At 36.3% G+C, this 16649-nt stretch overlaps 1 protein-coding gene across 3 annotated transcripts in view; it reads right to left on the reverse strand.

The window, feature by feature from the left end:
* Nucleotides 1-16649, reverse strand: part of AP3B1 (adaptor related protein complex 3 subunit beta 1) — a 318239-nt gene that overhangs the window by 235559 nt on the left and 66031 nt on the right. For all 3 annotated transcript variants that reach the window (XM_066273625.1, XM_066273623.1, XM_066273626.1), the window contains 3 exons: nt 12764-12859; nt 11977-12137; nt 6967-7033 (listed from right to left, as the gene is read on the reverse strand). In XM_066273625.1, coding sequence (XP_066129722.1) covers nt 6967-7033; nt 11977-12137; nt 12764-12859 — 324 coding nt within the window. The remainder of the gene's footprint in view (nt 1-6966; nt 7034-11976; nt 12138-12763; nt 12860-16649) is intronic.

Consider the following 16649-nt stretch of genomic DNA (forward strand, 5'->3'; position numbering starts at 1 on the left):
AAAATCTTCCTTTAGGCTAAAAAAAGCAACAGGAGGTATTTCTCAAAATCAACAGAGGTTAAATAAAGAAAATTTTTAAATAGATTAACACCATTCAAATTTATATTCATCAATAGTAGCAATGGCATCATGACAACAATCACAAGAAGCTCCTGCTGGAAACACATTCCTTTTCAAAATGTGAAAATAAATTAGACCTGGTTCATTCAACTGGGAATTTTTTAGGAACTCTAACCAAAAAAACTCTAACAAAAAAACACCTTGAGTCCAATTGGTGCATGGATCTTTCAGGCACACCTGCGAGCCCAGCTGCATTTGTTTCTCTGCATTATAATTGTTCAATTTGCTAAAATTTCAAGGAGAGAGATCAGGGGTATCTCTCATATCACCATTACTCTGATGTCATCCTCTAAGTCATAAATTTTTAAACAAAAATAATATGGAATTCTTACTGATTTTAAATGCCAATGCTGACATTATTAATTTGAAGGAGAGAAAAAAATATATCTGTCTTCCTTCAATAAAGTATTACATGCAACAAGCAAAAAGTAATAATAAGATCCATAAATATGTATCAATATATAGAGATCAGAATATTTGTAATCTTTCTATAATAGATTATAATCATACAAAGAAAAAAACACCGGAAAACATTCTCAAAACAAAACTAATTTAAATACTATTGGTACCTGGGTAAATCTGAATCTCCTAATGTATGTCCTAGGCATAACTAAAACACAGAGAATCTCCAAACTCCAAATTATATGTAACTAGAAAAATCAGTTCTCAGTCCCAGAGAGTTATCTTTCACAAATTTTCACATAGACCTCTATGAGAATCTGAAGAAACTGCCAAGAAAAAGCAGACGAGAGTTGGTGGTGGACATAAGAGGTAACTAAAATCAACAACAGAAGGAGAAATAGGACTTTTTTTTTTTTTTTGCATTTTTCTGAAGCTGGAAACAGGGAGAGACAGTCAGACAGACTCCTGCATGCACCCGACCGGGATCCACCCGGCATGCCCACCAGGGGGCGACGCTCTGCCCACCAGGGGGCGATGCTCTGCCCACCCTGGGCGTCGCCATGTTGCGACCAGAGCCACTCTAGCACCTGAGGCAGAGGCCACAGAGCCAACCCCAGCGCCCGGGCCATCTTTGCTCCAATGGAGCCTTGGCTGCGGGAGGGGAAGAGAGAGACAGAGAGGAAGGCGCGGCGGAGGGGTGGAGAAGCAAATGGGCGCTTCTCCTATGTGCCCTGGCCGGGAATCGAACCCGGGTCCTCCGCACGCTAGGCCGACGCTCTACCGCTGAGCCAACCGGCCAGGGCAGAAATAGGACTTTTAATGTGAAAATACTGTGAAAGATTCCTTATAGATCAGAGCAGACTATGAGGAAGAAATTCACTGGGGGAAGGGGGAGTGGAGTTCAATGAGGATATCTTGGAAAGTTTCAAGGAGAAAATGGCTTTAAAAGAGGTAGATGAAGAGGAGCACTTTAGAACAGTAAAGTGGCAGAAAGAAAAATAAGACAAAAAATTTAGGATCCCACAACTAAAAACAATAATCAAAATAATCTTAAGACATACATCCCTTCCCATGGATACTGCAAAAACAAAACTACCTAATTAAAAAAACATACATTGCTATTCTGACAGAAAGGTCACTCTTGAACTAGGAATCTGGCAAAGTACCTCATACTCAAACCACAAACCCTATACAAAAAAAATGTAAAAAGGCAAGTAATCTGTAAGTACTGAAAACAGAAAATGAAAATCACAACAATTTGAGGTATAGGAGGGATAAATGGTGATGGACAAGTATTTGACTTTGGGTGGTGAGCACACAATACAGTGTACAAAATACGTGTTTTAGAATTGTGCACCTGAAACCTATGTAATTTTAGTAACCAGTGTCACCTCAGTAAAGTCTATTAAAATATTTTTAAATATTACAATGGGCATAAAAAAAAGAAAATCAAAACAATTCAACTGATGAAAATCACCAACAAAATAACCAATAGTGTAGAAAAAGAAAACTGAAATACCACATTCCAAAATGAATTAAGCACCCTCAAAGAAGCACCCTCAAAGATCAGAAAAATGAATGTGAGAGATTCAAAAACAGTGAACAGAAATGAACAAAAAACATCAGGAAGAAATAAAACAGAAGTTGAGGGAAACAAAAAACAGAAAAAAAAATCAGATATGATGATTAAATTGGAGGCATCCTTGAAAAAAATTGTTGAATGAAAATTTAATATGGTATATTAAAAAAAAAGTAGAAAAAGAACCAAGAGAATGAAAACAAGGTAAAGAAAGAAATAACATAGTTTAGAGTGGTTGAAATATAAGGCAGGGAGACTCTGGCCAGGTAGCTCAATTGATCAGAGAATCTTCCCAATATGCCAAAGTTGTGGGTTCAATCTCCAGTCAGGACGCAAACAACAATCAACCAATGAATATATAAATAAGTGAAACAGCAAGCTGATGTTTGTTTCCCTCTTTCTGTCTCAAATCAACAAAAAATTTTAAAAATATATAAGGCAAGCAAAATGATCCAAGTTACATAAAATTGAAACTCCTCTTCAGTAACAACTGAACAGAATTAATAATTCAAAACTACAATATTAAAAAAAAAACCACCATTTTTCAGACATACTATAAGTTCTGAATCTACATTTTTAAAAGGCTCACTGGGTAGCAGAAAAAAATCTGATCCACTTCATGTAACCCTGAGACACCATGTCAAACTATTATATATCAAAGAGAAACAGAAAATCTTCAGGGTCAGCATGTTTCTTAATGATGCCCACCTTCTTCTGTACTACTATTAAACACTGTACTAAAAGTATAAGCCAATATAATTGAACATGAAAAATTAGTCATAGGAATTAGAAAAAGGGAAGTACAATAACTTTTATTTGCAGATGATACAATTCATTTTCTAGAATAAACCACTGAGAATGAAGAACAAAACTAAATCAAAAAATAAAAAAATCAGTACAGCAGTATATAAAATTACCATACAGCAAATCAACAACTTTCTTATAGACCAATATAACAAGTTCAATGATATAACGATAAAGTAATTTCAATTTATAATAGCTAGCATAAAAGTGGTAAGACCAAGTTAAGATGCAACTCTATATTAATACTTAACTCAGTTGTCTCCATCCTACTACTCTCCAAAGAGGTACATGTTAGCAATTCTGAAACAACACTTCTGCATTCTGGAACAAAGCAAATAACTAAACAGTGGATAATTGGAGCCACATTCCTTAATGTTGGAGAAAGAACACTAAAGGTAGAGAAGTTAAAAGAAACCCTGTGCTGTTGTTACACTGGAACTAGAGTATAAACTATTGCTGTTTAATATAGATAGGAAAATAAATGTGTATTCCTAACTTTCAAAACATATATAATACTTTAGGAAAAAAAAGAGTGCCACATACTGATAGACCATTAAAGTCCCCAAAAGATAAACCTCTTCTACCTTTGTGAAGCAAAACATTAAAAAAAAGTAAACACCTAATTTCTACCACCAAGAATATATGGAATAAATTCCATAATCATTTAGCAAATATTAAATACCTACTTTGAACAAGTAGTCAATGTTTCTTCTACTGTATTTTAGAAATAAATGGTCAGAAGTCAAGTATACACATTCCAAATTAACAAAGAAACCATCCTTTACATTCTTTTTCTGAATATTTACTTCTTATTTGAAATATTTCTTAACCCCTATTCAGTGGTGTCAGGCACTGTGCTGAGGGTTTTATATCCAACAACTCATTCAACACAAAACCTTTATATACTAGATATTAAAATTCCTACAAATTTGGAAATTGAAACTATATTATAATGTCTAAATACATGGCTACTAAGTGGCAGAAGTTCAGGCACAAATCCAATTCTGTCTAATTCCAAAGTATGTAGTGTTTAAATGTGATGTATCTTGTTTGGAAAGATCTGAGCAAATTATACATGGAGATTTCATTCCTAGGCTATGCCACAAATTTCATTTAGTATATAATGTAGCAGAAATCAAGGTAAATTACATTAAAATAAAAGATCTGTTATCTTGTATATCTTACTATATTTTACACAGTACTTAGAAATGCCTTACACATAAAAGAAACTAAATTTTTTTTACTATTACTGAACTCAAGATAACCAGAATATCAATTAATATTGATTGCATATCTGGGTCCTGGAAGCAGAGAAATATATGCCATGCAAAACTATATTTGCTTACTTTCTACATTATACCAAAGATTATAGAAGAAATATCTGCTACATTATAGATTTTTTTTTTTTTCAGAGACAGAGAGTCAGAGCGAGTGATAGGGACGAACAGGAAGAAAGAAAGATGAGAAGCATCAATTATTAGTTTTTCATTGCGACACCTTAGTTGTTCATTGATTACTTTCTCATATGTGCCTTGACCGTCGGGCTGCAGCAGACCGAGTAATCCATTGCTCGAGCCAGCGACCTTGGGCCCAAGCTGATGAGCTTTTACTCAAACCAGATGAGCCCACACTAAAGCTGGTAACCTCGGGGTCTTAAACCTGGGTCCTCCTAATCCCAATCCGACACTCTATCCACTGTGCCACTGCCTGGTCAAGCCTACATTATAGATTTTTTTTAAAATTGCTGGATAGCTTATAAATAAAATTCCAATTATAATCTCATGTACAGCATGGGACAAAAGCAGGTTTACAATTGTGAGTATGTGAAATGCAATTTATTCTTATATTATTATTTATTAATTATTATATTATTTCCCATATGAACAATTGTAAACCTAGTTTTGCCCCATCCTGTATAATACAGTATTTTTAAAATTATGTAGTGAAAAACTCATTAAAGGATTAAATAATCTAACCAAAAGGCACATATTTCGAAACTGGATTAAAAAACAAAATCCAAACAGTAAAATAATTACTACTAATATTTTAACATATTAACTTGAACATTTAAGGCTTTGCATACACATTGTGTATATATTTCTAATAAAAACTGTGCCCTGGCCGGTTGGCTCAGCGGTAGAGTGTCGGCCTGGCGTGCGGGGTACCCGGGTTCGATTCCCGGCCAGGGCACATAGGAGAAGCGCCCATTTGCTTCTCCACCCCCCTCCCACTCCTTCCTCTCTGTCTCTCTCTTCCCCTCCCGCAGCCAAGGCTCCATTGGAGAGCAAGGATGGCCCAGGCCCTGGGGATGGCTCCTTGGCCTCTGCCCCAGGCGCTAGAGTGGCTCTGGTCATGGCAGAGCGATGCCCCGGAGGGGCAGAGCATCGCCCCCTGGTGGGCAGAGCATCACCCCTGGTGGGCGTGCCGGGTGGATCCCGGTCGGGGGCATGCGGGAGTCTGTCTGACTGTCTCTCCCTGTTTCCAGCTTCAGAAAAATACAAAAAAAAAAAACCTGTGACAAACACACAAAACAATGCAATTATGTGCTGTCTGCAGAAGACACACATTAGATTCAAAAATATCAACAGTTGACAGTAAATGCAAGGAAAAGAGGACAGAGGGAAAGGGGATGAAAGGATGGGATAAACTTGAAGGGAAGGAGGGAGGGCGCTGTTGGGAGGGGAGTAAGGGAGATGTTGAGGGGAATAAGGGGAAGGGGAAATGCATTCGGGGCAACACTAGAATCTATATAAACACAATTAATAAAAAAATAAAAATAAATTTTAATAAAGTAAAAACAAAAAAGAGGCCCTGGCCGGTTGGATCAGCGGTAGAGCGTCGGCCTGGCGTGCGGGGGACCCGGGTTCGATTCCTGGCCAGGGCACATAGGAGAAGCGCCCATTTGCTTCTCCAACCCCCCTCCTCCTTCCTCTCTGTCTCTCTCTTCCCCTCCTGCAGCCAAGGCTTCATTGGAGCAAAGATGGCCCGGGCGCTGTGGATGGCTCCTTGGCCTCTGCCCCAGGCGCTAGAGTGGCTCTGGTCGAGGCAGAGCAACGCTCCGGAGGGGCAGAGCGTCACCCCCTGGTGGGCGTGCCGGGTGGATCCCGGTCGGGCACATGCGGGAGTCTGTCTGACTGTCTCTCCCCGTTTCCAGCTTAAGAAAAATACAAAAAAGAAAAAAAAAAGAAAACTGTAACAAACACAAAAAATCCAACTATGTGCTGTCTGCAAAGGACACAAATGAGATTCAAAAATATCAACAGGTTGACAGTAAATGCAAGGAAAACAATGTATCACGTAAACAGCTACCACAAAAAAACTGAAGCGGCTATACTTATAATGAAAAAAATAGAGATAAATGAACATTTTATAATGACAAAAGGAAGATAAAACAATTATAAATATATATGCACCAAATATCAGAGTTCCTAAATATATAAAATAAATACTGGCAGAATTAGAGGAGAAATACACAGCTATATATAACAATAGTAGTAAACTTCAATACTCTTGCTTTCAAAAATGGATCAAACCCCCAGGGAGAAGATCAAATAAAGAAACAGAATACCTGAACAACACTATAAATTAATTAAACCTAACAGGCATATACAATACTCCACCAAACAACAGCATAATACATATTCCTCTGAATTGCACATTTAACATTCTCTCCAAAAAACTGTATGCTGCATCTTTCAATAATAGCTATATGGGGCTAGTGGCTACTATATTTGGATAGCTGCTATATACAGGTATACATGCTCCTTGGTGATATCATCCTAAGATGAGCTGGCATCTACCTCAATAACTGAGCCATATAGGTGGGTAAAGAAGCTTCCATCAAAGAAACCCTTATACCAGCTCCTCCAGAACTCTGCTCAAAAAACTCATGGATCCTCACTATTCCTAGATCTCATTATCACTACATACAAAGAATGGGAGCTGAGAAGAAAGAAAGAGAAGATAAGCACATTTCTAAAAGATCTTTCTTACCAGCCAATAAGTCATATGCATATGAAAATGTCAACAATTTTACCTTGACATAAAAATATACTACTTACTGTGCTTTTATCCTTCAGAAGCTTTTCAATTACTTCAATTAACATTTCTTTCTGCTCTGGATCAAGGCTAAAACATAAAAATAACAATATACATTCGTTTTCTTACTTTAAATTTTCTAACTTTAAATTTTCTTACTTTAAATTTTCTTATTTTAAATGAAACTAATCATTTCAAAAACATTAAGAAATTTTTAGAGGGATGGGAAAGCAAGAATCATATAATGATAGAGAAAAGCAGAAAACAAATTTAATGTAAAATGGAATGTTTTTTCTCCCAAATATTTTCTATTCTTTCTGAAGTTGTTCATATTAAACTCAGATACCAACACCATTAAGAAAGTACATATTTAATAAACAAGTTCACTTTCAAAATAAATAAATAAACATTAAGAAAGTAAACCACAAATTCTTTTTTTAACTGATGAGTGAACTAACAGGATAACAATCATTTTCTACTATGAAGACATAATTGTCAAAAACAAATACAAAGAATTTCCAAGTAAGAATTTTGTATCATTCTAGTTCACTGACACTGGGGAACAAAATTTTTGTTGCATTCACAAATAAACTTGTTCTCACCTCATTCGAGTGTGCTGATCTTAAATCTGACATTAGTTTTTCTCTGTAAGCTAGTTTTTTTTGCAATTCAAGATTTTAGGCTTTTTTTTTTTTTTTTTTTTTTTTTGTATTTTTTCTGAAGCTGGAAACTGGGAGAGACAGTCACACAGACTCCCACATGCGCCTGACCAGGATCCACCCGGCACGCCCACCAGGGGCGATGCTCTGCCCACCAGGGGGCGATGTCCCTCCAGGGCGTCGCTCTGTTGCGACCAGAGCCACTCTAGCGCCTGGGGTAGAGGCCAAGGAGCCATCCCCAGCGCCCGGGCCATCTTTGCTCCAATGGAGCCTCAGTTGCGGGAGGGGAAGAGAGAGACAGAGAGGAAGGAGAGGGGGAGGGGTGGAGAAGCAGATGGGTGCTTCTCCTGTGTGCCCTGGCCGGGAATCGAACCCGGGACTTCCGCACGCCAGGCCGACGCTCTACCACTGAGCCAACCGGCCAGGACCTAGGCTTTCATTTTATTGTAAAATTTTCAACATTCAGTTTAACATAATGAAGTAGAATGTCTTCTTGGGCATCATCTTTATGAAAATATAATTATATAATGCAGTAAAGACACTAATACACTAAAAGATATGATCGCATCAGAATTTGTCTACAATTTCAAAATAGAACATATTAAAACACTTATTTTAATCATAAAATTTGCACAAAACTTATTTAAATTCAAACCAGGCAAAAATGTGCGTTTGTAGCTCTTGAGTTTGTGTACTTGTTGAGGACAATCTCGTTTGATGCTCCAGCAGTAGTCTGCTCATCACTAACAGCTACAAAATTTTCGAGAAACTATCAAGGTGACTGTTCAGGAAGTGAATCTTAACGCTCATGTTACATCCAATGTCGCGGAAAGCCAACAGCATCCTTTGAACCAAAAGTTCATAGTTTTCTGCTTTTTTGTTGCCAAGGAAGTTCTTTGTAACTGCCACAAAAGACTGCCATGCTGCTTTCTCCTCCTTATTCATCTTCCTGGCAAATTCTTCATCATGTATGAGGGTTCGAATTTGAGGTCCATCGAATACACCTGCTTCTATCTTCTCAAAAGACCAGGCAGGAAAAGCAGAAATAATATGTTGAAAGCATTCACTTTCTCTATTCAAAGCCTGAACCAACTGCTTCATTAAGCCAAGTCTGATGTGAAGTGGGGGAAAAATGATCCTGTCTCGATTAACTACAAGTTCATTCACAATATCTTGCATCCCTACTTCCAGAGCCTCACATTTTGGGCACTCCTTCTGTGTCCAATGCTTCTCCCAAGCGTGGCTGTCCCACAAACACAGAAAGCAAGGATACTTCATGAACCTCTCTGTTGTCCTAGCAGGAAATTTACCATTTTAAGATCCACACAAATAGTTATGCTCCTCATACTTCAGAAAGTCAAGGACAATTTTTATGTCATTCTTACTAAGTCATTCAATTGGGGTTGGCTAAACTGCTGAGGGGTTAATGACTGCTTGGCATCAGAAGAAGACCCTTCAGATTCTGCAACCATTTCCTCATGCATCTTATCAAAATACACTTAATCACCATGTTCACTTTCTTCATCCTTAGAAGAAATAAAACCATTGAAAACTGGAACCAGGAGTGTCTCAGAGTGTGGGATAGGTCGTATTGCTGAAGAAATATTAGGATATGCGATCATATGCCGTTTTTCCTTGCCAATGCCCTTTGTATGGATCAGACAGAAATAACAGTCACTGCTGTGGTCCTTAAGTTCACGCCAAATCACGGGAATACCAAAAGGCATTCCTTTGCATTTTCCTTTTGTCCAGTCATGAAGCATTTCCTCACAATTATGACACACAATATGAGGAGCCCAATTCTTGTCTTGATCACCAAAGGGAACTTGAAATTAGGCAATATATGCACGTGTCACAATGATGAAATATTGCGCCTTTGACGTTGAAGTGTGTAACAGCCACATATATAACAGAAGATGTCAGGACTATTCTTACATTTATGCCTACTTGAAGAAGCCATGATTCAATCTTAAAAGAAAATAAGAGGCTGTTTTTATCAGATAAAAATTTTTTACATTTAAAAACAACTACAATTATGTAAAAGTGAAGTTAATTAATTGCCTTGTGGTTATGTTCCATCCAAGAGTCGTTGCCCTTTAACTCCACTTTAAAAACCAATGCATGTGCCCTGGCTGGGTCAGTGGTAGAGCGTCGGAAAGGCGTGCAGGAGTCCAGGGTTCGATTCTTGGCCAGGGCACACAGGAGAAGTGCCCATCTGCTTCTCCACCCCTCCCCATCTCCTTCCTCTCTTCTCTGTCTTTCCCTCCCGCAGCCAAGGCGCCATTGGAGCAAAGTTGGCCCAGCACTGAGGATGGCTCAATGACCTCAGCCTCAGGCGCTAGAATGGCTCTGGTTGCAACAGAGCAATGCCCCAGATGGGCAGAGCTTCACCCGCTGGTGGGCATGCCAGGTGGATCCCGGTCGGGCGCATGTGGGAGTCTGTCTGACTGCCTACCCATTTCCAACTTCAGAAAAATACCAAAAAAAAAACAAAAAAAACCCCAATGCATGCTATTAAACGTAACAAAAAGAAATTAAAATTGCATAAAAACTAGAGGATGCATCAAAAAACGAATTTCAGATTTGGAATCAGCGATGCAGAAATATATAGAAACAGTTCTAAAACCTCATGCAACAGAAAAATGAAAAACCAATTGTTCCCCAGTGTTATAAAACCCACCATCTAAAACCAAGAAATATAAGCAGACTTACACATGTACAGACTTGAGAAATGCATCTTAATAGCAGCTCTAATCAATGAAATATTGACAACAATATATTTCTTCCTAGCATGGAATTCTATTGTTGTTCATTTACTGAGAAGCTAAACAATAGGTATACAAAGATAAACAAACAGAGGTTAGTAAAGACACTCCCAAACATAATCACACCATATAACAGATACATATATGAGATTATGTAAGTAAAGAGGAAGGGCACCAATGGAGGCAGGAGAGTTGAGGAAGATTTCTTACAGGAAATGACATCTCAGAGGAATATTAAATAATTGAGTTTAAAGCTGGAGAAAGGAGGAAATTTTCTAGGTAGAGACTAAAGGATGAAAAAGATATAGTAATGAGGTAAAAATATTTTATGCAGAGGACTAACAAGACTAGTGAGCTACTAAATTGTAAATTCAAGGCAAGGAGAGTGAGAGCTGAAGCTAGAGAGGTAAAAAGGAGCCCAGTGATGAACTTCTAAACCATCCCAGTGAGCTTCGATTTTATTCTGCAAGTTTATAACAGAAAAGATAATGAGTGAGGCGCATGATACAGCTTTCACTGTTAACCTAAGGAAACTAGTTTTTTATTTTTTACAAACATTGTATACATTTATTAGTAACTATTATGATTATCTGAAACCTTTTAATTCTTTCAGATATCATTTCCAGTCTCCCTTCTCCAGGAAGTCTTTTCCAACTAATGTCATTTCCTTAAATGTTTACATTATGAAACCCCATATGATAATCTGAGCCCTAACCTATTTAAGTCACTGTTAGTGTGCCTATGCATGTACAGATATAGTATTTCATATGTTAATACCTTACTCAATTATAGACTGTCTTTAATTATTTGGCATATTTGATTTTTTTCCTCAAATATGTGATAATACATCCTCTACTGTTTTCATACATTTTACAAATACAATGTAGCACCAGAAAGCAAAATAATCTTGATAAAAAGCTTGTGGAACTAATGGTAACAGAACATAATATCAAATTATTGCAGATAATATACTGCTCACAAAAATTAGGGGATATTTCAAAATGAATATGAAGCATAAAATATCCCCTAATTTTTGTGAGCAGTATATTTTTATTTAGGCAATATGTTTACCACAAAGATCAAGAAATGTATGGTATTTTAATAAGTATTATATAAATATGGGATGGTAGCAGATTTTAAAATCAGTATTTAAAAAATTATTTACTAAAATAGCTCTAGATAATCAGACAAGGAAAGAGACAGCAGGACCAAAGATGGAGGGAGGGAAACAAGGTGAGTTGAGAGAATAACACACAATCCTACCCTACAATAAACAGAAAAAAGATATTAACTTTCTAATAATATATGTGATTATGTACATGAGAGGCAGACCATATAAACAAGAATTTAAATTCTGATTAATCTTAAGTTATAAAATCTATAAATTATTTCAGGCCTTAATAGGCTCACAAATAAAAACCTGTGTAGGATCTCTATAACCAAAACAAAGATGTCTAGAGAACATTTGTGGTGGAGGAGTGGGGGCACAATCTCCGAGTTTACTTAGTCTAAGAACAGACTAGCTACAAGAGTTATTAAAATAAGCCTCATTGGCTATAACATTCCACATAACGTTACAGATCTTTGGTATTATTAACAAAACACCTACCTGTACAATTTTTGTATTGCATGGGCTGCATTCTTCCTAACATATGGTGATAAATCAGCAGAAGCTTCCTTAATAGCGAGCATCATAATAGGGACAATAATTGGCACTCTAATACTTGACAGAACTCTCAACGCACTTGCACGAATTAGTTGATTTGGGTCCTAAAAATTATGCAAAAATATTCATCAAATTTCAAGTTAACATTATTTCAAAGGTATCTTTATGACACACTTAACAGGTGTACTTAATAGGGTACAATGTAACAACAGCAGGAGGGAAAGCTACTTAGTTTAAAATAAACAACCAGTACATGGAAATGGGTTAAAAAAAAAAAAAGATGTGTAAAACGTTATTTCTCTGAATAATGTTTTTAATAAGAAAAGTAATGGTAATAATTTTTATTGATCATTTACTACTAAATATGTTTGGTTTCTCTGAGTTTCATAATAATAAAATGATGTAGGTCATAAATTTTATCTTTGAAAAAGTCATATCCCTCTTTGTACACTTTCAACAACTAGTTGGTATAATGATGAAGAGTTCTTTGATGCATGATAATGATTATACTAAACATAAAGGAACACAAACAAACTGAAACACGCAGGGCAAGGTCCAGCTGACTATATAAATTGTTTTCTAGGCTACTGAATAAGTATTGTGAGGGGGCTTTTAATGCTTTCAAATCAGTACTGTGCCATCCAGTGAATTATTGCTTCACTTCTTTAATGACATGCCTTCAACTGTGCGGAAATATTGTAGCTATTTCCCTGCTCACATTATAATTTACCTTCAGAGCTCGCTGAAAAGTACTTATGGACAAGAGTGCCAGATCCTGCTGTTCTTCAGCATATCGAACCAGGTAAACATATACTAACTTCTTGATCTGTTTAAAAAAAAAATCAATCTTAGCCAGAGTAAAAATTAAAAATTCAATATTTTCTGTACAAAAATCCATCCTTAATTTTCCTGAAGTGAGTAACCAGCCTGATCATAGCTTAAATTGTTAATAAAGAGAATACAGGGTGGGGCAAAAGTAGGTTTACAGTTATTGAGGAGCCCTGGCTGGTTGGCTCAGTGGTAGACCATCAGCCCAGCATGTGAATGTCTTGCATTCAATTCCTGTTCAGGACACACAGGAGAAAAGACCATCTGCTTCTCCACCCCTACTCCTTCCCTTCTCTCTCTTTCCCTCCCGTAGCCATGGCTTGACTGGTTTGAGGTCAACCATCCACTCAGGTACTGAGGATGGCTCCGTGGAGCCTCAGCCTCTAGCTCAGTTGTGGGTATGGCCACAGATGGGCACAGCATCAACCTTGGACTGGGGTTGACGGGTAGATCTTGGTCCAGGTACATGCGGAAGTCTGGCTCTCTATTTCCCCTCCTCTCACTCAGAAAAGAAGAAAAAAAAAAGCACTGTATAGAAATTAATACAATAATTAAATAATAATACAAGAATAAATTCTGTGTTTCACATACTATTGTAAACCTACTTTTGCCCCCCCCCCCCAATGTAGGATAATGAATGGAAAGAGCAGAAGCTTGCGAAGGCAGAATTTAAGTAATCTGGTCCATAGTAGTAACATCCTATCAAAGTGTCTTTCCTCCGGAGGGGAAATAAAAGTCCCTGAACAAAACTTATACAAGAATATTGAAATAAAAATAAAACTACAAAAGTATTTTCAAAATGAGGGATACAAAGAACTTGGGTTCTGCCTACTAATTATATTGTATGGCAAGATAGGTTATGCTTCCTCATTTCTCAATAGGTGCTGAAGTTCCAAATCTGTTTCTATGTAGTATTCACAGTCCAATATACATTACATGATATCTTCAGCTCAGTAAAAATAATGTTTGACAAGAATTCCAAATGCTGGATGTGTCTTCAGGAAACTTTTTAAAGGTAATTTAATCACTATTTAAATAAAATTATGATAAACAGAAAAATTAAATTGAAAATTAGAATTTGAGTTAAAATTCATGAATTGCCTCCTCTGGCACTGTTCACAGCCTGTATCTCCTGTGCCAAATATCTTCAGATACCACTTCCTGATAAATTTCCTTGCATGTCAGTACAATGAATACCTAAAAGTTTATAGAATGTTCAGACAGCATAGGAAATGAGTGGAGGTCTATGACTAGCTGGAATTGATTCTGAGAAAGACAATCAGTGCAATACTGGGCCACAATTTATATCCTACTAACCAAGTTGGACTATTTTAAAAGAAAACCTCTGTGGCCTCCCTTTCCTCGCACTTCAATTTCCCTTGATACAGCATAGTTCTGAGTTCCCTCATCATCTTTTGGTCCCTTCTGAATTCACTCCCCCTTGTCTATATTTCTTTTGTACGGTATTCTAAACTACAAATGAAAGTTAAGAAAAACAAACTAGTTAAGACTTTGTTCCAGATAAGGTGCTTCTTATGTGTGATACAACTGATTCTTAAATATTACAATACACCTTTTCTAAATGTACTACTGACTAAATCAAGCCATACTTAAATAATTCTCCTGAAGTTTTTATTTTTATTTTTTCTTCTAAATCTTACATTTACCTATAGACATGTTCAACAACTTGAATTCAACCCATCACAGCATCCTAAAATAATTTTAGACATTAATTTATAATCTGGCCTATTTTTCTGCTCTTTACAATTTCATGAGCACAACTGAAAATTTACTGAGCATACTTTCTACATCATCATTATCAATAAAAATGCTAAATACACCATTTTTAGTTGATATCAATCCATTCTATTATACTATATCACAGGGTCATTGGTGAAAGCAACAAAAAATTCATTTCCAGCACTGACCAAATGGCTCAGTTGGTTGGAGCATCATCCTGATATGTGAAGGTTGCAGGTTTGATCAAGGGCACATGCAAGAAGAGATTTACATTCCTCTCTCTTCTCCCCCCCTTCTTTCCCTTCCTCTCTTTCTAAAAGTCTATAATTTTTTTAAAAATTTCTTTTCCAATTACTCGTCAGTAAAAAAAAATCCACAAAATCTTAAAAACAATATCCATAATCCTTAACTTAGTACTCAATACAGTTCAAAATTGCCCCAAAATTCCTTCTAGACAAACAGAAACTGTCCCCAAAATTATCTTGCACTTATTGTCTTACTCTTCATTCAGGTTAACACTCTACATTTCCTCAACCTTCACTAATCAAAATCTCAAAAAACCAAAAATTAAACAATAAAATATCCATTAATAGGTAAAGAACAAAATAAATGCAGTACATCCATAACACTACACTATGTAGCCACTACATAGAATTAAGTAAATCTATACATATTAAAAATACGTCCTTGTAAAAAGTTAAAGGCACAAAATTATGTGCATTGTATAATCTCACTTCTGCATTAATAAAAAACAGGTACACATACACTGTATTTATCAGGCTAAGATAGACTAGGTGTTCCATTATATTATGAACCACAAAGAAAGGAACAACAAAAATAAAAAAAAAAAACTGCCAATTCTAAGTCACCATCAATGGTTAAGGTAAGGCCCAACTGCAGAAACAAAATACACTGTTCGCAAAAATTAGGGGATCAGGGAACAGTGCAGATTCACCAATAAAACAAAAGTTGGTTTTGCATTTCATTTGCCTAATCAAACAACTTTCTTTGACTTGTTGTTTGCTTTTCTGATGTTCTTGTTTAATAAAAAAATTCAAATGTTTCTTTTTTTTATCGCTTCATACTCATTTTGAAATATCCCCTAACTTTTGTGAGCAGTGTAGAAAACAAATGTCTTAGAATGGATATAATATGTTAGTAATATCAAGTATGTATTACCTAAATTATACTTCATTTTTTATTTACTACTCAATGAACAGGTCTTATTATTCCTACTTTACAGGTAAGAAACTGAAGCACAGAGAAGTTAAGTAACTTGATCAAGATGGCATATCTGTTAAATGAAGGACCAGGATTCAAACCAGGTAAGTATAAAAGTTGAGAAATCTATCTAATGGTAAAATGTTAATAGTAACTCTTTCTGGGCTCTGGTATTAACCAGTGACCTTTACATTTTTCTGTATTATTTAAGTTTTAATATAAATATTAATTGTATTCAGACAAAACAAGATACTTTAACTTTAGGAATGAATCTCATCTTTCCAGATGTCCTCCAGCATAAAATAACAGTATTTTCTCTGTTTATAAAACTAATTTAAAATTTTTATTATAAAAAATAACCTCAAACTGAAAATATTTTTAGGATACCTAGGAAGACAGTGTTTTCTGTAGTGTTGGCAAAACAAAGCCACCAAAATTATTGTAAACCTGTCCTATAGGTCAACCAAAAACTCAGCTAAATGAACAAACTTTTGCAAATCAACCAATCTGTGACAACCCCTTGCTTCTGAGTATTAACCAATCAAGAACAAACTCAATCCAAATATACCACACCTCTAAGTGCCAATTGATGAATGGCAATCTCACCCAGGTAATCTCACATGTACATATGGTATCAACCCACTTAGGCCCCTGAAAGTCCATAAACCCTTTCTTTTTATGATCCTTCAGTGGTAGTCAACCTGGTCCCTACCGCTCACTAGTGGGCATTCCAGCTTTCATGGTGGGCGGTAGCAGAGCAACCAAAGTATAAATAAAAAGATAGATTTAACTATAGTAAGTTGTTTTATAAAGATTTATTCCGCCAA

This window comes from Saccopteryx bilineata, chromosome 4 (genome assembly GCF_036850765.1).
Source record: "Saccopteryx bilineata isolate mSacBil1 chromosome 4, mSacBil1_pri_phased_curated, whole genome shotgun sequence".
Lineage (NCBI taxonomy): Eukaryota > Metazoa > Chordata > Mammalia > Chiroptera > Emballonuridae > Saccopteryx > Saccopteryx bilineata.